The 24,467-nt window shown below is 47.0% G+C and overlaps 1 protein-coding gene across 1 annotated transcript in view; it reads left to right on the forward strand.

Annotated features, from left to right (window-relative positions):
* Ninl (ninein like) overlaps window positions 1-21,920 on the forward strand; it is a 72,929-nt gene extending 51,009 nt beyond the window's left edge. Inside the window, 11 exon segments of the mRNA XM_051143437.1 lie at window positions 1,565-1,697; window positions 4,235-4,341; window positions 4,852-5,159; window positions 7,421-8,500; window positions 10,870-10,974; window positions 11,540-11,609; window positions 16,929-17,087; window positions 17,923-18,036; window positions 18,930-19,100; window positions 19,594-19,707; window positions 21,428-21,920. Coding sequence (XP_050999394.1) covers window positions 1,565-1,697; window positions 4,235-4,341; window positions 4,852-5,159; window positions 7,421-8,500; window positions 10,870-10,974; window positions 11,540-11,609; window positions 16,929-17,087; window positions 17,923-18,036; window positions 18,930-19,100; window positions 19,594-19,707; window positions 21,428-21,619 — 2,553 coding nt within the window. The 3' untranslated portion in view covers window positions 21,620-21,920.
* The last annotated feature ends 2,547 nt before the right edge of the window (window positions 21,921-24,467 follow it).

The following is a 24,467-nucleotide window of genomic DNA, read 5'->3' on the forward strand; positions in this document are numbered from 1 at the left end:
CAAACAAGCAACAACAGGCCAACTTGCTCCTTCATATCCCAGGTTTCAAGGAGACTAAAGATACTGAGCTGCTGTTCCATATCGGGTAACATGAAGTATACCAAGACTTTTGATATAATAGACAGTTTCATAGTCTTGGAATAACACCAGCAATTCTACAGTTGCCTGCATGGCAATATTGCCAAGTGGCCAAGAATAAGTAATATGGGTGCTCAGGTCATAGGCACTTAAAATTTTACATGAGATTGTAGCTCATTAGTTGCACACATAGCATGTGTAAGTCCTGGGTCTGGTCTCCATAGGCAAATGAAACAAATACACTCAATAATAAACACTGACAGAGAGAGAAAATCTAAGGAAGTCGGTAGAGTTTACTGCCCAGTCGGTTTTTGTGTCTCCTGTTTTTACTACAATAATAATAAACAAAAATGTATAGCTATCTGAAGACATTACTAAAGAGTGGGAATAAAGTAGACAGCTGGTTTTACTTACAGCTGATTCTTTACAGCTACATTGACTAGAAGGCTTTGCTCTCAGTCAATTCATGCTGAAAATCTGTAGCTATTTCTGAGGATACCGGTGTAAGCATCGTTACGACACCAAGAGTTAGAACGTAGTTTTACATGATATGAAAATTGATCCCACATGACAGAAGGCTGTGAAGAGCCAGATAGAAGACAAACTCAGAAGTGGAACTGCTTTGTATACGTCCTTGTGTGTGACCTTAGACTTTCTCCACATGGAATGCCCGTCAATGAGTAGACGCACGTCCTCGTTAGACAGGTGGCCTTGCTTTTAGGACCCTCTGCTTGGGGCAAATCTCAGCACTGGGAATGCGAGCTGACAGCCAGGAATGATTGCTGTCTTACTTCCCAAAATCCTTGGGACTCCAAAACTCCCAGGAAAGTATGCTAGAAGCTTCTTTTCCTGTCCTTTTAATAAGCAAGTGTCTGAGCCGGCTCATCTAGACATAGTTCACTAAGTGCAGATAAGGTGATGCTTGTCACAAATGCACCCTTCATCCTCACCAGAGGGCATCTCTCCCGGTCCAGTTTCCTATTGACCAGCAGCCTGTACCCCATCAGGCTTCTGCTTCCTAGATCGTATCTTTTCTCTCTGCCAAGTGCATCACTGCCCCATAGCATTTACTCTGAAACAAACGGCCTAACAACTCTAGCTATATAACCCCATGCCAGTTCCACAGCAGCTGAGAGGAGAGCACAAACACATAGCCCCAGACATGTCCCAAGACGTTGAAACCCATGCATGTGCCATGCCACCACGATGGCAGTAAGCAGCACCTGTTGAGAATTGTCTTCCATTTTCCTTACAGCCTCAACCTTACTTTTATTTTCTTTAGCACATTTCCTATATCCGGTGATGTAAGCATGAGAAAGTTAAGAAATGGTTTCCCCAGTTCTGTAGGAACCTGTCCAGGTTTCATGTCACATGCTGAAGTCCTAACTGTCTAGTGTATAGTAGATGCACACTGCAGATGGGGCTGACCTTTGGCCTCCCACGGCTGAGTGGCAGCTGGAGGAGGTATCTGGCTCCGCCCGCACAGGACCTACAGGACCGCAATGATGAGTTACAAACAGAGCTAGAAGGCCTGCGGGTACGGCTGCCCAGGAGTCGACAGAGCCCCTCAGGGACCTCACGCACCCACAGAAGGCGGCACCCTGGACATGGTCCAGCAGGTAGGAGCTCAGTCCTGAGCATAAGCTGAGAGTGGAGCTCCTGAACAGGACCACAGGCTGGACATTAATTTGGCACCTTAGAGGTCAAAGATAAGGAGAAGAGGGTGGAAATGTTATGTTTGTAGAAATCACAAAAGTTATAACTGCTGGCCCCAGAGGAGACAAATTTGCCCTAGGGGCATGTTTCTGTAGTGGATCCTATGACATCACAGGCAACCTTGTGACAGGATTGAAGATGGAAAGTCATATCGCAGGTGGCTAATAGTGGGTATGGAATATTCCCAACTGAGGGAGTCCTGGCTGCTAGGTTCAGTGGAAGCCACACTGGAGGCTCGCGTGCTCTTGGGCAGTGGGGTCAAGACAGGGGCCCATGGTTAAGTGTTCTTGGTCTTTTCTAGAGAGCAGGGTGTAGAGGCGTGTTGTGGAAGTGCCACAGTCCTTGTGGAGGACAGGGGTACTTGGCTGGTCTCTGTCCTCCCACTCGTTGGACTAGGCAGTCACCAGTGCAGCACTCCAGCTCTGCTCTCTTCAGCAGCAGCATGTGACACTCATGGCCCCCATCTCTGTGCTGCCTGTGGAACCCAGCAGCCCTGACTACCCCTGCCCCAGTTAGCCTGTGGCAATCCAGGCCCCTTAGCATTGTTCTCCAGTCTCTGAGAGCTCTGGAGTCTCCATGCACCCTACAGCTATTTATGTTGGGAAGCAGAAGAAGGAGGAGGAGAAGGAGGAGGAGGAGGAGGAGGAGGAGGAGGAGGAGGAGGAGGAGGAGGAGGAGGAGGAGGAGAAGAAGAAGAAGAAGAAGAAGAAGAAGAAGAAGAAGAAGAAGAAGAAGAAGAAGAAGAAGAAGAAGAAGAAGAAAAGATACTTTTGGATCCTCCAAGACTTAGTAGAGACTACCTATGTGGGGCATGGTGGCTGCCAGAATCCCTGGGGAGTCTCGGGAAGAAATAAAGACTGACATTGGCACATCCCTATGGGTGGAAAGGGAGGGAAAGAAGGTGTGGGGTGCTGTAGCCCAAGTTTTGGATACTTTATTGGGTTCTTTTTCCTACCTCCCTATACCATCCCTATCCCTTCCAACCCCCCAACACTAGGTAGAGAAAGAAGGTTGGAAGAGAAAGGGGGCATCAATATAGTTAAACTACATCCTGCTGATTAGGGGTGTCTAATTCCAACTGCAGCAGCAGCAGCAGCAGAGGGGGATCAGCAGAGAAGATTCAAGGGACCCGGACAACCTAGCATTTTTATACATTCTCAAGAGTCCCCAGAATTCAATACATAAACTATCTGCAGCTAGCAAAATCACACCCCTGCTAGAGCTTGAGGCAAACCATAGCTGCTGTGGACAGTCTGAAGCAGCCCCGTATCTCACACCTGGGATTAAAATAAAAGCATATTCCCATAACATTCTGTGGTTTTAAAGAAACTAAAAATTCTCACTACAGGAGGCAGTCACACGAGTGTGCTGTTCTGCCAGGAGCCCAGCCTAGCCAGATGGTAGAGCATGGTGGTGGCTCCTCAGGTGTCTCAGGAGCCTGAGTCACACAGCGCATGTGGCCCTGGTCAGGAGTGCGGGGAGAGACCGTTGTGGAACCACTCGCATTTCCCTCTGCACCCACCTTTACACCACCAGGGTTTCCAGGGCTGGGTTTAGGCAACTGGACCATGTATATCAGTGTGTGCCACAAAAGCAGATCACACAGAATCACCAAGAAAGCACAAGGCAGAGACTGACTATGTGAGCCCATGCATACATTTGAGTATGTTCAAGAGTGTGGAGACTTGGGCCGGAAGCTCTACACAGTAAGCAGGTTATGGAGTTGTCGCCATTGTCTTGTCTTCCCATTTCCTCTGTGCTCCTGGCATCATTTGGAGCCAGATTTTAAATGTAATGAATGTGCCATCTGATGGGGATCTTTCAGAGAATTAAAGGGCCTGATGAACATAGTAGGAGCCTCCTGGTTTTCTCTTAGTAACCAGGGATATGGTATAAAGGCTTGAACCTTGCTGGAGAGTGGTTTAGAGGTTAAGAACACTTACTGCTCTTACAAAGGACCTCCTAGTAACCACATGGTAGCCCACAACCATATGTAACTCTGGCTCCAGACCGTCTGCCATCGATCTCTGGCCATAATGGGCATTGCATATACATGATGCATAGACATACATGCCAAACACGTATTTACAAAATACAGATAAATTTAAAAAAAAAAAAACTAGAACCTCTGACTTCTTTATAGTAGTATCAACTTGCAGAACACAGTTTTAGCCTTCCTGCTGTCCATAGTCCTTACCCAGAGTGCCACTGGAGGGCAGAGTGAACCTGACTACTGACTACCAGCCCCACATTCTTCTTACCGTGTAGGTGGAGGGCAGAGTGACCGTCTTTCCGGGCTAGCATTCACATACGTTATGGGTGGAAAGCTGCTTAGTCACTTGGTGGTGAAAGGCTAGAAGCCACCTAGAGGTCAGATGAAAGGGTGCAGATGGCACCAGAGGCCTCCTAGGCTTAATGTCACAGAGTGTTCTCTTCACAGGCAATCCCTTCATGGGTGACTCCACTCCAGTGAGTTTGGAGACGGAAATAATGGTGGAGCAGATGAAAGAACGTTACCAAGAGCTCAGAATGCAGCTGGAGACAAAGGTCAGGACTGTGGCCCTCAGGCTGCAAAGCTGTACGTCCAGCTCCTCAGACTTCTGAGCAGGGTGGGCCATTGTGTTCTACCATTGTGTCCCTGGTAGATATGCTGGAAGCTTCGGGCATGGCCTTGCCTGTATATCTGGATTATTTCCCATCCCCTAGGGATTCCAGGATGTAGACTGCTAGTCCGTTGGTCTTGTGAAGGCTCCTTAGTTGTGACACCCTCTGGACTCATGGACTATTTGTCAGGTGCTTGGCCAACCTTGGTCCCAAGCCTCCTGAGCTCCCCTGCTGAACCTGTCTCAGGACTACTGGGAAGCGGTGGCGTAGGCACACTGCAAACTTTGGAAACATCACTATCCTGCCATCCCCTTTTCTAGATTCTGAGGCCTGGTCAGGCCTGGGCCGTTGGCTCTTTGAGTAACCCACCGGATAGCTTCCTGTTTGTGTTGCCATGCTGCTTGCCAAGTTGTTGCTAGGACTTCCTAATTAGCACTGCTCACCTTTCTTTAGGTAAATTACTATGAGAAGGAAATTGAAGTCATGAAGAAAAGCTTTGAGAAAGATAAAAAGGAGATGGAACAGGCATTCCAACTGGAGGTCAGCATTCTGGAGGGTCAGAAGGCAGATCTGGAGGCCCTGTACGGCAAGTCACAGGAGGTCATCCTGGGCCTGAAGGAGCAGCTGCAGGATGCAGCACGAAGCCCTGAACCTGCTCCTGCTGGGCTGGCCCACTGCTGTGCACAGGCATTGTGCACTCTGGCCCAGCGGCTGGAAGTGGAGATGCATCTGCGACACCAGAACCAGCTGCAGCAGATAAGGTTTGGGATGAGTTTTTTTTGTTCAGGGATACTCACCAAGAACTAGATCTGACCCTGGGCTTATGTGCTTATGTAAGTGCCCGGGAACAGGCATGTTTGCTTCTGATGAGGACCCAGAGAATATAAGGATTTCACTTTTTTTTTTTTTTTTTTAATTAATGTATACAGTATTCTGCCTTCAAGCCAGAAGAGGGCACCAGATCTCATTACAGATGGTTGTGAGCCACCATGCGGGTGCTGGGAATTGAACTCATGACCTTTGGAAGAGCGGTCAGTGCTCTTAACCTCTGAGCCATCTCTCCAGCCCAAGGATTTCACTTTCAATCCACATTGGGCCATGGAGGAATTTGCTGTGTGATGTTTGGACTCTGGTCTTTTCCTCCTTCTTGCCTAGTCACAAGATAATGTGTTCCCCATCACTAACTATTGAGGAGGATGAGGACGTTAGAGGGTGGATGCATTAGTTAGGGTTCTCTAAAGGAACAGAACTGATAGAAGGAAAAAGTAAATACACATACAGACATATGAAAAGAGGATTTGTTAGAGTGCCTTACAGGCTATGGTGTGGCTAGCCCAACAATGGCTTTCTCTCAGTGGGAAGGCCAAGATTCTGGTTGTTCAGTCCATAAGGCTGGATGTCTCAGCTGGTCTGTGGTGGAATCCTGAAGAAGTGATTCTAATACCAGCGAAGGAATGCCTCAGCTACAGGGTAGATGACCTTACCAATGCATGTGAGGACAAGCAGGCAAAAAGCAAAAGCTTGCTTCTTCCATGTCCTTTTATGTGGGCTGCCTCCACAAGATGTGGCCCAGATTTAGGTAGGATACGCCTTCTCACCTCAAATACTCTAATCAAGAAAGTCCCTCACAGATGTACCCAGTTGCTTCAGTTTTAGTTGATTCCAGATGTAGCAAAGTTGACAACCAATTATCAGCCATCACAGCAGTAGAGGAAGAAAAATCCAGAGGACCATCTAAAGAGTTAATTTGGGTTAATGAGGAAGTCTTGGAAAGGTAAAGTATTTGTACCAAGGAAGGAAAGGGTCATTTGGAAAAACCTGAATGTGCTGGGTTCCATTGTGTTGGTTATCTGAGAAACATTGCCTGCCTTGTTTTTTAAAGCCAACTTGGAAGAGTCAGTTCTTGGTTACTGGGGACACAGCCTGTGGAGGTTGTCACCCCCACTCACAAAAATGGACTTTCCTAGCTCCTGGCCCGACTACCCTCATGCCAGGAGCCTAGAGGCTCTTAAGTTGAGTGTTATCTGGGGGCTAGAGGGGTCCAGAATGAAGGGGTAAAGCTCTGTCATATGCTGACAGTAGCATTTCAAGTACCTATCATGGGGGTGCCAGTTTCTATTGAAGTTCAGTCTCCCATGTGGGAGAGAACTGAGAGTGACCAGAAAGCATGGGATGTGAAAGGGGAGAGAATCAGACTTCTCTCTCCTTCCGCTCGGGGTGTGATAACAGCAGAGACATTCAGGCCACTGGAGACCTGAGGGAACTGACCCAAGTCACATGCACTCTCCAAGCTGTAAGCTATTTCCTCTCCAACATGGAGATTATTATAGTAAGGGACTGGAACAAAGCTCCTTTTGGACCCTGAGTGGCACTTGAAGGCTGGAGCCTAGGAGCCCTCTTGATTGCAGCATCCCAGAGAAGCCAGGCTCCTCCTTCCTGGGGAGTTGTTCAGATGGGCACTTGGTATCTTCTCCATAGAGCTGTAGCCACACCTAGTTCATGCGCTTATTGAGTGTGCAGCATGCCTCACCAAGCTGCGTGTGTCTGTGTAGCCCTCCTCACTCCCACATCCTCTTCAGTCTCCTCAGGCTGGTGAGGCTCCAGGACAGACTGCTTATAGGATTTTCAAGGGAACTTGAGTATGGGTCAGTTTTACCTGTCTCACTAACAGCTGGGACCAGCATTACCCAGTAGCACTCAGGCAGTGCAAGGCCTCCAGCCACACTTGACTGAGCATTTGCAGTGTGGCCAAGAACAGGAATTTCAATTCTACCTCATAGTAACCTCCGTTATCTTTTAAGTTGTCAGACATGGTGAGTGATTCTGTGCTGCCCTCTGTGTGGAGTCCACAAGGACTCCAGGGAAGGAACGGGGAATCCTGACACAAAGCAGGCTACAGAAAGAAGGTTTGCTTGGCTAGTTACACACGTAGAGCAGGACTTCAAGTGGCTTTTTCTTCCCTGAGTCGAAGGGCCTGGCGTTCTGCTGTCAAAACCTGAAGTATATAACTCTGTTTCTGTAGGAGAGAGGCAGAAGAAGAGCTGAACCAGAAGCTGTCCTGGCTGGAAGCCCAGCATGCTGCCAGCTGCGAGAGTCTGTCCCTGCAGCACCAGTGTGAGAAGGACCAGCTGCTGCAGACGCACCTGCAGCGAGTAAAGGACCTAGCTGCTCAGCTTGTCCTGGAGAAGGGACGGCGAGAGGAGAGGGAACAAGAGGTCCTGGCACACTGTTGGAGGCAGCAGTTAAGGCTGCAGGCTGTGATGAGTGAAGAGCAGGCACAGATCTGCAGGTCATTCACCCTGGAGAAGGAGAAGCTAGAACAAACCTACAGGGAGCAGGTTGAGGCACTTGTCCAGGAGGCAGACACACTTCGTGCTCTCCTGAAGAGCGGAACCACTGTGATGAGTGACCAGCCCGAAAGGATACCCAGCTCCATGTCCCTGGGTCTAGATAGCGGGCAGCAGCCACCAGCCCAGCAAGCTGTCAGCCCAGATGGAAGGACAGGGGCACTAGCAGAAGAATGGCTTGGCGAAGGGAGAGCTGAGGGGAAGGATCTGCCTAGCCTGTCTTGTAGTATAGATGCCATGCCAAGCCCAAGCCCTGTCCCAGTGTCTGGGAGGTCCTCAGAGAGCCTGGGTGTCAGAGACAACCACCAAGGTCCATTCATTGCTGAGGAGAGAGCCATCCCAAAGGAACCAGAGCCTTCTTCTGTCAGGGCCCTCACAAGCCAGGGCCAGAAGCTGTCTTTGCCTACTCAGCCACAAATACTGGAGCAATGTTTGGTCCCAACTGCTCTGGACAGGAAAACAGCCCCTGCTGGAGTTCAGGGACAGACTTCAGAGGGCCTGGCTGGGGGTGGTGAAGGTATCCAAGAGACTTGGCTCCAGTCCAGGGGAGAAGCTGCCAGAATGAGGCCCTCCCAGACCTGCTCTGAGCTCTCAGAGCCTCAAGAGTCCAGCTTCAGGCACCTTGCCACTCTGGGGGAGGCAGAGGCCAAAGTTATGTCAGAGAGTGAGATGAATGATGTGAAGACCAAACTTCTGCAGCTGGAAGACGTCGTCCGTGCTCTTGAAAAAGAAGCAGATTCCAGAGAGAATTACAGGTTGGTTGCTCCTAATCTTAAAATGCATATTAAATCCTCAGACTTGTCCCTAGTGACCAGCTGCTGACTGCCAGTGTAGCAGTATAATTCCAATTACTTGTAGAGGAATCACAAAGCCCACCCCTGACTCCTGGCTTCCTTGATCCCTAGGTGTCAGAGAGGAAGGGTAGCTCTTTCTGAAGCAATTCAGCTGGTGCTGGTGTCTCTACCTCTCACATCATGAGGACTGTGTTATGGAGGCTTCCTGTGATTGAAATGTGGGCTTTGGGTATAGCACAATGACATAGTGTGTTTAGCATGTATGAGGTCCTGTGTTTTATTCCTAGCACACACAAAAATGGAATTTCATACGTGCAAATGTTACTACATAAACAGCTTAAGAAAGCAGACATGGATTCCTTTCAGCGGAATCTCCATCTTCCAGTAACTCGCCAAAATAAAAACCTGGTAGGAAGAGGAGGGGCACTGATAAATGTTTTCTCTGCCTTTAGGAAACTTGGAGTTAACCAGGCGTGGTGGTGGCATGCCTTTTATTCCAGCACTCAGGAGGCAGAGGCAGGCAGATTTCTGTGAGTTCAAGGCCAGACTGGTTTACAAAGGACAGCCAGAGCTGTTACACAGAGACACTCTGTCTCAGAAAAGAAAGAAAGAAAAGGGGAAAAAAAAGAAAAAAAGAAAACACGGAGTTCTGTTTATTTTTGTTTTTGTTTTGGCCACATGTATAGGAATCTATGAGAATGGCAATACTGTAGACACCAAAAAGGAACACTCCGTAAGTGTTGCTGTGGTTGAGCAGGAAAGATCTACAAGGTTACCCAGCATGCTGCTGGCACTGCTGTAAACAAACAAGGGTGAGAGTCTTGTCAAGAGCATTAATGTACACTTTGAGCACATTAGTTACCCTGTAAGAGCTGACCAAGCTTGCTGAGCGAAGGGAAAGAGGATGCCGAAGGGAAAGGAGTCTGTGTTTCAGCTGCAGTGCCAGCCTGCTCCACCGGGAAGCTTGCTCTGTGGAAACCAAAGGAGCCTGAGCTGCTGGAGCCTGTCTCCTGGCGAATTCCTGGTCAGGGGAAGGGGAGTTATGTGACAGTGGCCCATATATGTTATCCTTTAGCCCCACCAGCCTTCATTCAGCACATGAGCTCCTATAAAGACAAGCTATATATAGGTCATCACAAGGGACCCAGGCTGGTGGCACATAGCAGGCCACTGAGCCATCTCTCCAGCTCCATTTCTCACTTTTATTAACTGGCATTCTCCCATGCAGAATTACAGGAAAGGAGAGAGATGGGGAAGAAGAAAGAGAGGGTGAGGTGGGAGTGCCAGCCTAGATAGGGAAAAGGTTTTCTTAATAAAACGGAAATATATGCCAAGCATGTCGTTAATCCCAGCATTTAGGAGGCAGAGGCAGGCAGATCTCTGAGCTCAAGGCCAGCCTCGTCTACAGAGTGAGTTTCAGGCCAGCCAGGACTATACAGAGAAACCCTGTCTCTGAAAAACAAACAAAAAACAAAAATTGAGGTATGTTTCTCCCTTAAATATTTAAAGTAAAGATAACAACAAATCCCAGACATTTTTGATGGGCTAGAATCCCAGCACTGTGCAAGCCTACCTACATTGTTCCAAGGGCTCTGCATTGCCTGAGGTGTCTATAGGTGTGTCTCCACACGTTTGGCTCTTAAGCAGGTGATTCTGTGGTACCCTGACCTCTGATATACTTAGTACCTGAAGTTCCCGGAGGTCTGATTATGGCTCAGTTTGTTTCTGCTGTCCTGGTGACCGTCTCACGTGCCTGTTGATCTCTGTGATCCTGTTGACTTGAGGCTCACCTCAAGGAACTTGGGAAACTCAGCAGAGGATGCTGTGGTGTATTGTCTTTGCAGAGAAGTGGGACAGCATTTAGCTGACACTGCCTGGTCTCTCTACGCCCCAGCTGAGTGTGTGCATATATTATAGCTTCTCTGCCCTGCTGGTGGTGGTGCTGGCATAGATACTGTGCCCTGGGCTGGCCCAGCTTTGTGGGGCATGCTGTTCAAAGCTTTGGTTCAGCTTGCAGTTTTTTATTTGGTTTGGCCCCCTTGGAGTTTGGCCTCTGTGAAAATGGCATGCACTACAACTGACTTGGCTCTTCCCAGGCTCTAGGTGAACAAGTGCTCAGTGCCTGTAGGAGCTGTGGGTGTGGCTCAAAGGGCCTGGCCAGACCAGAGCTGGCTGCCTCCCTCTAGAGACAGGAAATACCTTGCTCTTGCCTCTTCAGGAAAGGTGATGCAACCTGCAGTTTTCAGCACTCCCAGCTATGAGCTGGCTATGAGGCTGTGTTCAGCTTGCCCCTTCCAGACCTCAGCTAGCTTCTTAAACTTTGACCACAGGGCTGAGTTTCAGAGGCTTTCTGAAGAAAACTTTGTGTTGAAAAGTGACCTGGGGAGGATTCAACTGGAACTAGAAACTTCAGAGAGCAGAAATGAAATGCAGAGGTAAGGTGGGCCTCACAGTTCCTAAACTTGTGTATGGCAGCCCGTTTGGTACTCTAGAATGAGTTTGGGGCAGAGTGGGTGGAACAGATTGACAGCAGGAGACTGTGAGCAGATGGGCAGGCTTAGGGACTCCAGCCACCTTCTGTGAGTCAGCAGCCCCTAGATTCCTCTCCCTTGTGGCTCACAGAGTTCTAGTGTGTGTATAAGCTGGCATCCCACCCACAGCTCAGGCCATGGCATGTGTCACCCCTGCAGAAATGCTCTATGCATCACCTCAGGGCTGGGGCTGCTGGTATTTGGAGGAAAGCGGAGCCTGGCACAGCCTGGTGATGGGCCACTGTGCTTTTCCTCAAGTCAGTGAGTTAGAAGTGGGGACATGGTAGCCCAGGTTATGCAGTGATGGTTTTTTGGTTCTTTGGGGGTTTTTTTTTTGTTGTTGTTGTTGTTGTTTGTTTTTTCAAAATAATTTTTTTTATTAATTTATTCTTGTTACATCTCAATGGTTATCCCATCCCTTGTCTCCTCCCATTCTTGCAATGATGGTTTTAATCTGCTTCTTCAACAGGCAGGAAATTGAGGTGTTGAAGAGAGACAAGGAACAGGCCTGCTTTGACCTGGAAGAGCTCAGCATACAGGTTGTACTGACTCGCATGAGTGATGCCACCTCTCTTGCTTTAATGTCTTGAAGTAATTTCTCTCTAACGAATGGGGACTACAGATTTTTTTTCCCTCTAAGATACAGTTGCAGCTGACCCCAATTCTCTTCATCAGGCCCCTAGTGAGGATCTGAAGGCCCCTCCAACTATTAGCAATCATGAGTGGCATTCAGGCTCCACGTAGTAATGTCTCTGTATCTGTGTCCTCACCTCCTCTCACAAGGACTACGGTATCAGTCATCCTGTAAAGGGCTTCTCTCCCAATCTACTCAACACTCTGGGGTGCTGTGATTAGGATTTCAAGATTTGAGTTTTGGGGGAGGATATGCCTTGGCCATTAACAGTGTCATAGCCAAGGCACGATATTGATAGACTCTTACTTAGAGCATGTTTCGATCCCCAGCTTTGAGACCTGTCCTCACCAGTTGCTTATGCGTTGGATCACTGTCACCTGGGTAGACTCCTGTGTTCTTCACAGGCATGTGGTACCTCTGTTAGGAAATCCTTATTGCCATTTCATTGCCATGCCATCTTTTCCACCTGGCCACCCAATCTCCCCATCCCTTCCTAAAATATCATTTTACAATATAATGTAAATAGAACTATATAAAATTTGGCCTTTGGGGTTGCCTTTTGTCACAATCACCATTCCCTGGCGAGCTTGAGGGGACTCTCTGTGTAGCAACAGATTCTCATTATTTCTGTATGTCGTGTGTGTGTGTGTGTGTGTGTGTGTGTGTGTGTGTGTGTTCTTCTGAGTCGTATCATGACACTGTGTCCTTAAATATGTCAGCAGATACATTTCCAACAGTTGTATCTGTTGCTGTAATGCTGAAGAGTCTTAACTGCACCAGCTTATATTAGTCATGCCAGTCACATTCTTTCAAGTGATTCCAAAGTTTCCCAGGAAGCAGCTGATCCTGTAACTGTCAGATCTCTGCTGACATCCTTGATCAGCACCAGCGGAGATGTAGCTGAGGAGACTGGATAGCTGGCCAGTGGTGCTTTTCTCGGGGCAAGGTTCTGGGGAGCATCCAAGGCAGAGGTACTGAAGGACAGCATCCAAGGGGGTCAGGCGGATACTGCTCCCTGTGAACCCTACTGAAACTCATAGGAGCACAGGGTGGCTCCCTCACTGGGCACATGTCCGGTCACATGGCTGACAAGGGCCCTGGGGACAGATATGGAAATGTGGTCTTCTGCAGTGACTTGTTAGCTCAAGTGACCCATGACACAGGCTTTTGGAAGAGACTATCTCCTAGGCTATCCTTGTTCTCCATATGTTAGCTGCTTCCTCAGGCTGCTATGCTGCTTGGTCTTGTGTTATCTGTTTGACTTGCAGGCCAGAAGGAATTTGAACAGAAGGGTTGGTTAGATCTCGTAGAATCATCTTTGACATGAATATCCCTTTGTTTTTACATGTACCAAGGAGGCAGGTTCTACAAAGGAAGCTAAAGATTTAAGCTAGAAATTAAGATGGTTCTTGCCTTATCCCTAGATGCAGCTGGTATCTGTAGGGTCCTAAGACCCTGTGTGGGCACCTCCTTTCCAGGAACATATAACCTGAGTCACCAGGGAGCATTAGACAAACCCCAAACGAGGAACTAGCAAAGAAGGGGATTATACTTGTCAGAAATGCCAGCAGTGAGAAGCAAGAAGCCATGGAAGCAACCCAGATCCAAGGATGACTCAGCATGACAGGAGGTGCCAGCTGGCTCTTTTTGTGGGAAGAGGCTGAACAAGATGTCAGTGGCCAGTTTTCAGGCATCAAGGCTGCTGTCCTGAAACAGTACCTGCAATGGTGACAGTGATACAAGGGGAGTGTTTCCTGTGCTCAGGGAACACCATGGGGATAGACAAGGGCATGAGTGCATGAGTATGCATGTGGCCATACATGTATCATACATGTGTGCTTACAGCATGAGTGTGCATGTGACCATGTATGTATCATACATGTGTGCTTACAGCATGAGTGTGCATGTGACCGTGTATGTATCATACATGTGTGCTTACAGCACGAGTGTGCATGTGACCGTGTATGTATCATACATGTGTGCTTACAGCATGAGTGTGCTTGTGACCATGTATTTATCATACATGTGTGCTTACAGCATAAATGTACATGTGACCATGTATGTATCATACATGTGTGCTTACAGCACGAGTGTGCATGTGACCGTGTATGTATCATACATGTGTGCTTACAGCATGAGTGTGCATGTGACCGTGCATGTATCATACATGTGTGCTTACAGCACGAGTGTGCATGTGACCGTGTATGTATCATACATGTGTGCTTACAGCATGAGTGTGCATGTGACCGTGCATGTATCATACATGTGTGCTTACAGCATGAGTGTGCATGTGACCGTGCATGTATCATACATGTGTGCTTACAGCATGAGTGTGCATGTGACCGTGTATGTATCATACATGTGTGCTTACAGCATGAGTGTGCATGTGACCGTGCATGTATCATACATGTGTGCTTACAGCACGAGTGTGCTTGTGACCGTGTATGTATCATACATGTGTGCTTACAGCATGAGTGTGCATGTGACCATGTATGTATCATACATGTGTGCTTACAGCACGAGTGTGCATGTGACCGTGCATGTATCATACATGTGTGCTTACAGCATGAGTGTGCATGTGACCATGTATTTATCATACATGTGTGCTTACAGCATGAGTGGAACAGCAGGTGGTGAAGATGCCATCATGAATGTCTGGCTTGTACTTGAGACTGTTCTGTATTTGAAATTATTTCCAGGGACTTTAAATACTAAAGATGAGTTCAAAGAATAGCCAGGCATGGTGGTGCATGCCTTTAATCCCAGCACTCGGGAGGCAAAGGCAGGTGGATCACTTTGAGTTCAAGGCCACCCTGGTCTACAAGTTGAGTCCAGGACAGCCAAGGCTACACAGAGAAATCCTGTCTCAAAAACAAACAAACAAACAACAACAACAACAACAAAAAGCAAAAGATGAGTTAAAGAAATCTGACTATCCTAGGAGTGAGAGGAAAGTTTTATTTCTGTTACTGAAATCAGAGCTTTCCTTTGAAGACAATGTAAGTGTTTATCAGTACTGAAAGTCTATTTTAAGGTTCACCAGAGAATGTACAGTTGGAGCAAGATATCCTCATACCAGCCTGCCAACAGCTGCATTCTGTCCTCTGTCTGAGGTTAGAGAAGGGAAGACGGCATGAGCTACTGAGAACTTGAGCAATTGGAAGCAAGCTAACTGCACGAGCCACAGCTAAAGCAGCTTCTAGGTTCCATCATGTGTTCAACTGCCATGCTGTTACACGGATCCCAGGAGAGGTGTTTGTGGCCAGCAGTCTATACTGACCCAAAACTGATAGCTCTGAAAAGCAAATAAACAGAAGAGTTTTGTATGACATTTGGTTGTCGATTAAAAACAGCCCACACATTAAAAACAAACCAAAAACAGTTCCCAAAAGTCTGAGTGGTTAGATTTTCCATGGAGAAAAATTATGTAGGGACACGCTGTGTGCTGCCATTCTGCTCTGTGCTTGTACCTACACCCTTCCGCCCAGGCACTTGTTGAACATCCATCCACTCTACAGGACAGTGGCTGTTACAGGAAGCAAGATGCAAACCTTGGGGACTCCGTACCGCCCCCCAACCCTCAAAAGCTGAATCTGTATACTTGGTAACAGATTAGGTGACTTTTAAAAAAGATTCTCACACCTTAAATTCATTTAAATTATTTTCCCCTCCCCACTGTGGTGTGTGTTGCATATGTACGTGGGGGCGGGTTACATTCACTGATGCAGGCATGTGTCAGGGGTCATGCTGAGTATTCAAACTTAGGTGCTTAGGTCTACACTGAAAGGACTTTCCCCGAATGAGCCATTTCCTCAGCCCTATTTAAATTATTTTAAATTGCTTAGTATATTTTAAAAATAAGATTGGAGGGAATAGGTAAAGACTAGAAGGCATCAGAAGGGTGCCATGGTGGCTGTAGCACATAATGGCCTCTAGGGGCCTGGGTTGTGTCTCATCTTACAGAGCAGCTTCTCGTTCTCAGCTCTGCTGGCCACTGAGGTTGGGTCATCCCCTGCCTACTGTGTACAAGTACAGCCTCTGCTCACTTGTCTAAAGCTTCTTTGACAACTCAAAATGTCTTCAAGAGGTGCCAGATACTCATAGAGAAATGTCACTCCTGGTTGAAAAATTCTGGAATGATATGAATTAAGCTGATGCTTAAACGCATTTTTTTTTAAAATGTGTTTGACCTTCATATTTACATATCCTTGTGTCTTGGGTAAATATATTAGACAATGTCTAGGCTGCCGTTCCACCCTTTCTTGTTTTTAAAATTACATGTATTACCTGTAGGCCCGGCTAGCAATCAATTAAGACACAGACACTTGTTATATTCTAAGATAGCCTTAGTTAACCTGGGGCAGTGCAGATATCAGTCCTCTAAACTACTTTCCGTAGTGGGACCTCAGGCATGGATCCCTGCCTCAATCTCAGGCCATCTGCTTCTAACAACTTCTATCAAGCTACCTCCCATCTATAATCCCATGTACTTGTTCATGTTCTTCATCTGGGCAATGATTCTCCATCCACCCCGGCCATGTGCTTCTTCTCCATCTAACCCACGGCCGCCATGGCCACCATCCTCTCTTCACTTCTCTCTCTTTTCTCTGTGGTGGTCCTTTCCAGAATTCCTCTCTCTCTAAGCCCCACCTATCTCCTGCCCTGCCCAGGTGGGATGGCTTTTTATTAAACAAAAGGTGGGTCAGACAGCAAGCAGTAATTAGCATCAAAATATATCAGATTATCCCAACAACCCTTGGTAGTCTTCCTCTGGCAGTCCTTCCTCACAATCCATACTTACTTCCCTTTAGCTTCACTTGTACAGATGACCTGGCCACGTAGGGTCAGTCACAGCTGATAAGACCGAGAGGGGGAATTTGAACTATGTTGGGTCAGTGTTTCTTTCTTATGGGGACTTGGAGTTAGGATGTAGAGATTACAAGTCTTTTTGCTATGGAAGTCTGTGATGTGTGGATTTCTGCTCATGCTCTAAAGACAGTTCTCCAAACAAAATGATACAAATGAATGAAGCAGCAGCTACGGGCACAGATTTCCAAAAATCCTTCTAGGTCCTGTATACATCCTGTTCTTTAGACTCATCTTCTTGTTGTATATATTCATGGTAAATTTCTCCTTTGCAGCTAAAGCTAAGGTCTTTGCTACTTTCAATCATTAATAAATTCATATTATGTACATAAAAATGTGTTTGGACTTTTTGTTGTAGACTCAGAAATACAAGGATGAATTGTCACAGCTGCACTGCAGGATCCTTCAGCTGGAAGGGGACACTTCTGCCCTCTACACCCAGAAGGAGGAAAATCGCGTTGCCATCCAGCTGTTAATGCAGAAGCTGGAGGAGGCAGGGTGCCTGGAAGAGCAGCAGGTCAGGAGCCAGCTGTCCAGCAAATCTTGGGGGGTTGTTGGAAGAAGGGCCCACTGGGCGGTGAAGGCTGGGAAGGTAGGTGAGTACCCCTAAAAGTGAAATAAAGGGCAAGCCCTGGAGAAATGAATTGGCTGAGTAGCTTTGGTAAAGCCACCAGGATGTAGAAAGGGGAACAAATCGTGTTACTCCGGGTCATGGGAGAGCAAATGGGCTTCTCCAGCTTTCTTAAGTAAAATAAATAGTAAGAGCCCTGTGAGAGTGTCCCTGTGCATTGGCTTTATAGTTTGCTCATGAAGACTGTACATAAAAGCATTCTCTTTATAATAGCAAAACAGGACCAGAATCAATTTGAACAGCAGAGGTAGGAGAATGAGTAGATGATAAAATGATGGCACAGCCATTGATACCAAGCTCTCAAGTAGTGTTTGGGAATGATCCAGATCCCGTAAGGACAGCACTGTAGGACACCGTGCTTTCCGATATGAGTTTACAGTAGATGTGTACTTGGATACAAGAGGGTAAAGAAATTGGGTGTGTGCCTTGGGCTCTCAGGGTCATGGGAGATAAGGTTTGGGTTTGGTTTTTGGTTTTTGGTTTTGTGAGACAGGGTTTCCCTGTGTAGCCTTGGCTGTCCTAGACTTGCTCTGTAGACCAGGCTGGTCTCGAATTCACAGTGATCCGCCTGCCTCTGCCTCCCGAGTGCTGGGATTAAAGGCATGCACTACCACACCCAGCCATAGGAGATAATTTGTCTTGATTTTCCTTCTCTGTAACTTTCTGGTTTCTGTGTGTCAAGCTCTGCTTATAATTGTGAAAATGGTTTGTTTATAAACAGGGTGACCATATCCAAAAGCTTGAAGTTGAACTTGAACGTGTAAATGAGGAATGCCAGCACTTACAGCTGTCACAGGCAGAGCTGACAGAAAGCCTCCAAGAGAGTCGAGGCCAGGTAGGTGGGTGAGGTGGCTGGAGGCACTTGGCCCAATCCTAGGCCATGAGAAGTATCAACGGTATGGCTCGTCCAGCCCCAGAATGTTATTGGGCCAAGCAGATGTTCCACAGCTGGCCAGGAGCTCATCAGGCTCAGAGATAAACCCCATTCTGTTGTTACCACAGTCAGGTCAGCTTTGCCTCAAACAAGATCTCTGATGGAGGTACCTCCCATTCCTGTTTCTAGGGTCTCAGAGGTAAATAGACTGCAGCAACCAGTTCTTTTAAGCTGCCAAGGGCATCCTGTGTTTCAGATCAAGCATCCAGCACCAAAGTCATTGAACTTGTGTTTCAGTCTCATTTTTAACTGTATGACTGAAGGAGTTGGCTAAGTTACGCATATTTTAATATCAGGGACTGCGTGCGCACAGCCATGCTGAGCTCTGTGGCTCTGGTCCTCTGAGGTTAGGCCCTTCTGCTGCAGTCAGTTCCATCACTGTCCCCAAGCTCTTCAACTCCTATGTACCAGTCACACTTTATGACCTAAGCCATAGCCATGTCTCAGAACCATGAAATTCCCCATGTAAGGAAACCAGGTGGGGTTCACATGGCTTATACCTGAGTCTGGTCACATGAAAGTAGGCTGTGATGGACAGTGAATGCAATAAACCCGATACAGCAACAAGGAGCAGAGGTGGTGTTCTGAGGGTTCCAGACACACTCTTTCCTGCCACTTTGCACGGAGACAGTGTGGCTAGTGGGAACTTGGTTCTGAGTTCCTGAGGAGTCACACACAGTCAGGTCACACAGCACAGGGCCCTTCTGCCCTCTCTGGAGTGACCTGAACAGAGAATATAACATTAGCACGTCTATGTCTTCATTTATCAGTAATGCCAAAATGTGTCCTTCTAGCTGTACAGTGTCTAGCTGAGGCTGGAGGCAACACAGTCCCAGCATGGCCATATTGTCCAGTGCCTGCAGGAACAGGTGGGTCAGTTGGTTCCTGGAGCTCGTGAAGCTGAACTGCAGCACCTGCTCAACCTCGCAGAGGAGGAGGCTGGGAGACAACTAAATGTACAGCGGGCCATTTCAGGCTAGGTGCATGGGAGAACGCATTAGGGTCAAGGAAGCTGGAACAGCAAAGGACATCTAAGATATGCTATGGGTAAACTGGGTCATGGTAATCTCTCTCACTTGAAGAATAGGGAACCGACAAACCCCATAAGCCCGTCCAGCCAGCCAGAGTCCCCTGGTCCTCCTAAACTCATCCTGTCTTCAGGTCACACTATCCTAGCCACCAATGACGACCACTGCTGAAGAGTGATGTCATGATGGAATACCATCTTTTGGTATTGGCCGTTTATGATTAAGATTCTATGGACAAAGCAGTCTACAGTGTCTCCCTGAACTAGAGAAAGGTGGTTACTTCAGAGCCTATGGAGACATTGTTGATATCCGCACAGGTAGCAGACCATCTAAGTCATGCTCAGATTTCTGAATTTAGTCATTTTTCACTTAAAAAGCAACCCAGAGGTTTGCTTATGGGTGCAAAACCTGGCATGTAACTTCTGTACAGGAAGAATACAGGCAACAGCTGAAGGCCAGGGAGGACCAGTTGGAGGACGCCGAGGCTAGGTTACGTAATGTGGAGTGGCTGCTGCAGGAGAAGGTGGAGGAACTTCGGGGGCAGGTGAGTGCGGCTTCTTGCCCTTCCTCCATGGACTTCCTTCCCAGTGCTTCAGGAAGTCTCTGTTCCCAGAACCTGAGATCTGATGCAGGGTTCATCCAGAACCACAGGCAGAGAGTGCATACATTTTCTTTAGATTGGTAACTACTAACCAGGGAGATGACTTCTCAATACCTGCCATACCACATCAGCATATCATACCAAAGCTGTGGCTGCCATTCTCAGGATGGCCGCTATTCATTCATCCTTTGGCTTGTCATCAGAAGCCCTTCCCTAGCCCAGGACGCGCTCTTTGTGAAGGCTGCCTCAGGGATCTCACATTAGAGGCAGAGACAGAAACCTCAGACAGCACAGGTAGGCTAGCTGAGTGTTACATTTTGAGAAACAATTGAGAAACTACAATTGAACCGGAGCCCAGGAAAGAGGCGGAAGTGCTTTACTGTGGCAGTATTCCTGGTTGAGGTTTGTGCTAAGGGACCTTATGACTAGAAGTGTGCCTGCCACATTCTAGTCCTGCACTACTGGTGTGGCTGGCTGATGAGCTTGAGTGCCTGGTGTTTCTGATGCAATTTGGTTTATATACACAGGTGACATTGTCAGCTGGTGCCTCCTGATGGCTTGTTGACTTGAGTGTACAGGACATGGCCATCCTTTTCTTGCCACAGTACATGCAGTCAAAGCTGTTGCTTTATAATGTGCAGCCATCCAAGGCTAGTCACATCCCGAAAGCTGCCACTCACTCAAGAGTAAGCCAGGGCAGGCCCATCCTGTGCTCACTTCCACTCCAAGTCTATCCAACCACAGGTCTTCCCAAGCACCTGCCAACCCACAGGGCCTTTTTGTGTATCTGTCCTTATGCTGCAATGCTCAGCATTTGCCCAGCTTTGGCTACCTTCTTGGCTTTATTCATTTATTCTTATCTGTCCTTAGAGGTCCTCCCATTCATCCCACCCATAATGGCATACACTGCTTTGGTCCCTTCACACGTTTGTTTCTGTTAGTGTGTTCCGTCACAGCATTGGCATTGCCAGGATGGGCACAATGATTGTATCCATGTGCTCCATATGGCCTCCAGCCCAATGCTCAGATCTCTGTGCCTATGTGTCTTTTTAAAGATTTATTTATTTATTATTATGTATACAGTGCTCTGCTTGCATGTACTCCTACAAGCCAGAAGAGGGCGCCAGATCACATTACAGATGGTTGTGAGCCACCATGTGGTTGCTGGGAATTGAACTCAGGACCTTTGGAAGAGCAGGCGGCGCTCTTAACCACTGAGCCATCTCTCCAGCCCCCTATGTGTCTTGAATAAGGACATAGCAAGGACTACTGCCTGAGGCAGTCTGTTTCCATCACTGAAATCTGTCCAGCCTCCCTGTACATACTAACTGGCTACTGAGTAGCAACTCAGTGCATCCGCTGTGGCATCACCAAGGCAGAGCACACAGACGTGAGCCAAGTGTCCGGGAGACTTGAAGGTTTGTTTCATACTATAGGGGTTTTCATTTCATGGCAAAAATAATCATAAAATTGTCTTAAGTCTTCTCCACATAGTTCTGCCGAATCTCACTTCCCTCCCTTGTATCAGGGGATAGAAATTGTCGTTGTATGTGCGTCAGACCTCAGGAACACTAAGGGTATGGCGGGAGGAGCAGATGAGGGGCAGGTTGGCCTGTTGGCCCACAGCAGTTCTCAGGAAAGGGTGGCTCTCTCCCCCGTCTAGTTGGAGAAGAACACCAGATCTGATCTGCTGCTCAAGCAACTGTATGTGGAGAATGCCCACCTCATGAAAGCTATTCAGCTCACAGAGGAGAAGCAGCGAGGTGCCGAGAAGAAAAACCGTGTCTTAGAAGAAAAAGTTCGAGCTCTCAACAAACTCATCAGTAAGATGGCGCCAGCGTCCCTTTCTGTGTAGAGTCCACTGTTTCTTGGCGTTCACGTGAAGGAATGTCTTTCTACATAATGCTACTCTGATGCCATAATTTCCTACGGCTCACTAGCCACACAAGGACGGATTCCTGTTCACCCTACAAGCATTCAGTGAATGTCTACTATGTGCCAGGTTCTGGGGAAGCAGACGTGGTATAGTCTGTTGTGGCCAAGAGTCTTGGGTAGCATCCTGGGTTAAATCTCCAAGTTTGATCCTATTGAGAACAACTCAGCCTCTTGGCAAAGAGCAACAAAGGGAAAGTGGTTGAGGACGTTGGGTGTTGTGATTTGGGCTGGAAGACTAAACTGCAGAATCGGGTTCTGGGTATCTTACCCTTCACTGCCCCGTATGGGCTGTCACCAGAGCTCTCCATGTGGGACAGTACACCCAGCAGGAAGAGGCCATTCCCCAGCAGTCTCTGCTGCTTCTGGGGATGGGAGGGAAGGTGGCATCTGAGGTGGTGGGCTCAGGGATAGCAGTGTTCATTGCAAGTGCAATCTCATTACAAAAGTGTTGTGACACTGGAAATTGTATATTTTTTAAAAAGGTATAGTTTTATAATTTAAGATATACCTAAATTATGACCATTTGGTTTACCAGAGTATTCTACTGTAATATGACAAGTTCCTGTATTTTCAATATCTTCTTTTCTATTAAAATTGGTTTAACTCAAGCCAGGCGTGGTGGCACATACCTTTAATCCCAGCCTCGGGAGGCAGAGGAAGGCGGATCGCTGTGAGTTCAAGGCCAGCCTGGTGTACAAAGTGAGTCCAGGACAGTCAAGGCTATGGAGAAATCCTGTCTTGAAAAACCAAAAATAAATTTAAAAAAATATTTTAAATAGATTTAACTCTTAAGTGTTTCGTTTTTTTAAAGTCTTAAATTACTTCACACATAAGTAGTTTTATAAGAATCACTATGCAGCTGGGAAGAAGGCTCAGTGGACAAAGTGCTTGCTGCGCAAACATGAGAACAGAGTTTAGATCTTTCCAATAAAAATACAAACAGGGATTGACAGGTGTCATAGTGCATGGCTTTAATTCAGTGGTTTTCAACCTGTGGGTCACAGTCCCTTTGGGGGGGGGTGTCATATCGATATTCTGCATATCAGATATTTAAATTATAATTCATAACAGTAGCAAAATTAGTTATGACGTAGCTATGAAATAATTTTACGGTTGGGGGTCACCAGAATTCATATTGACTGTATTAAAGGGTCACAGCATTAAGATGGTTGAGGAACCCACTGCTTTAATCCACTACTCAGGAATCAGAGGCAGGTGGATCTTTGTGAGTTTGAGGCTGGCCTGGTCTACATAGTGAGTTCCAGGATAACCAGAGCTACATTTAAGACCCTATCTTGAAAACAACAACAAAAATAAATAAAAACAGAAAACAAACAGGTCAGCTCTTCACCCCAGAAATAAGCATTTTTATAACTTAAGAGTTGGGCTGCAGAGATGGCTCAGCAGTTAAGAGCACCATCTGCTCTTCCAGAGGTCCTGAGTTCAATTCCCAGCAACCACATGGTGGCTCCCAACCATCTATAATAGGATCTGATGCCCTCTTGTGGTATCCAGGCATACATGGCGGCAGAATGCTCTATATGCTATAAATAAATAAATCTTTAAAAAAAAAATAAGAGTTGAGTTTTACCAAGCAATAAAATATTAGGTCTTAACACAGTTTGTGTTATATCAATATAGGCATTTTCAAAACGCACAGTGGGGATAAGTGGTTGTGGCACATGACTTTAATTCCAACACTCAGGGGGCAGAAGCAAAGGCAGCCACCAGCCTGGTGTACAGAGCAACTTCCAGGTCAGCCAGGCTACACAGAAAAACCCTATCTCAGACAAAACACCTCACAGTGAGCATAATTCTTTACTTTGGGCTCTGCCTGGCACTGAAGTAATAGGAGATTAGAGGACACGAGAGACAGCTCAGTAGGTAGTTCCGGTTGTACATGTATGAGGACCTGAGTTCAGATCTCACTGCTGCCACAGTGGGTGTACCTAATTCCCTCACAAGAGAAGCAGACACAGGAGGGTCCCTGGAGTTTATTAGCTAGCCAGTCTAGCTCAATCAGTAAGAAATCCTGGCTCAAAAAGTGTGAAAGCCAGGCAGTTGTGGTGCACACCTTTAAAACCCAGCACTCAGGAGGCAGAGGCCGACCTTGTTTGAGGCCTTACTGTAAGTCTCACAAAATTACAAAGACTAAAGTAATACCTAGTATATTCTATCATGATATCTAACACCTTATCAGAAATTATTTGGGAGGTGAATAGAATCAGAGCACATTGTATAAAATTCTCAAATAATTAATAAAAATACTTAAAACTATTTTTTGTTGTAAAAGTATACTTTTTATATAAATGAAATCAAATTAGAAGCCAAAACCAAGCTAATGTAGTGGCACACTTCTTTAATCCCAGCACCCAGGAAGCAGGGCAAGTGGATCTATGTGAGTTCAAGGCCAGTCTGGTCTATCCAGTGAATTCCAGGACATCCAGAGCTGAGCTACATAGACCTTGTCTCAAGCAAACCAATAGACAAAACAGAATCCAGGACCAGGATGAAGCTAAACCTGGGCAAGGCAGCTCAAGATTGTAATACTAACATTTAAGAGGCTAAAGCAGAGCATCACCAGTGCCAAGGTGTCTTCTGGGACCTGCTCTTCAGAAGAGCAAGAAGGAGCTGCGCGTGGTGGCACACACCTTTATTCCCAGCACTCTGAGGCAGAGGCAGGCAGATCGCTGTGAGTTCATGGCCAGCCTGGTCTACAAAGTGAGTCCAGGACAGCCAAGATAACATAGAGAAACCGGGTCTCAAAA

Source organism: Acomys russatus, chromosome 4 (genome assembly GCF_903995435.1).
Source record: "Acomys russatus chromosome 4, mAcoRus1.1, whole genome shotgun sequence".
Taxonomy (NCBI): domain Eukaryota; kingdom Metazoa; phylum Chordata; class Mammalia; order Rodentia; family Muridae; genus Acomys; species Acomys russatus.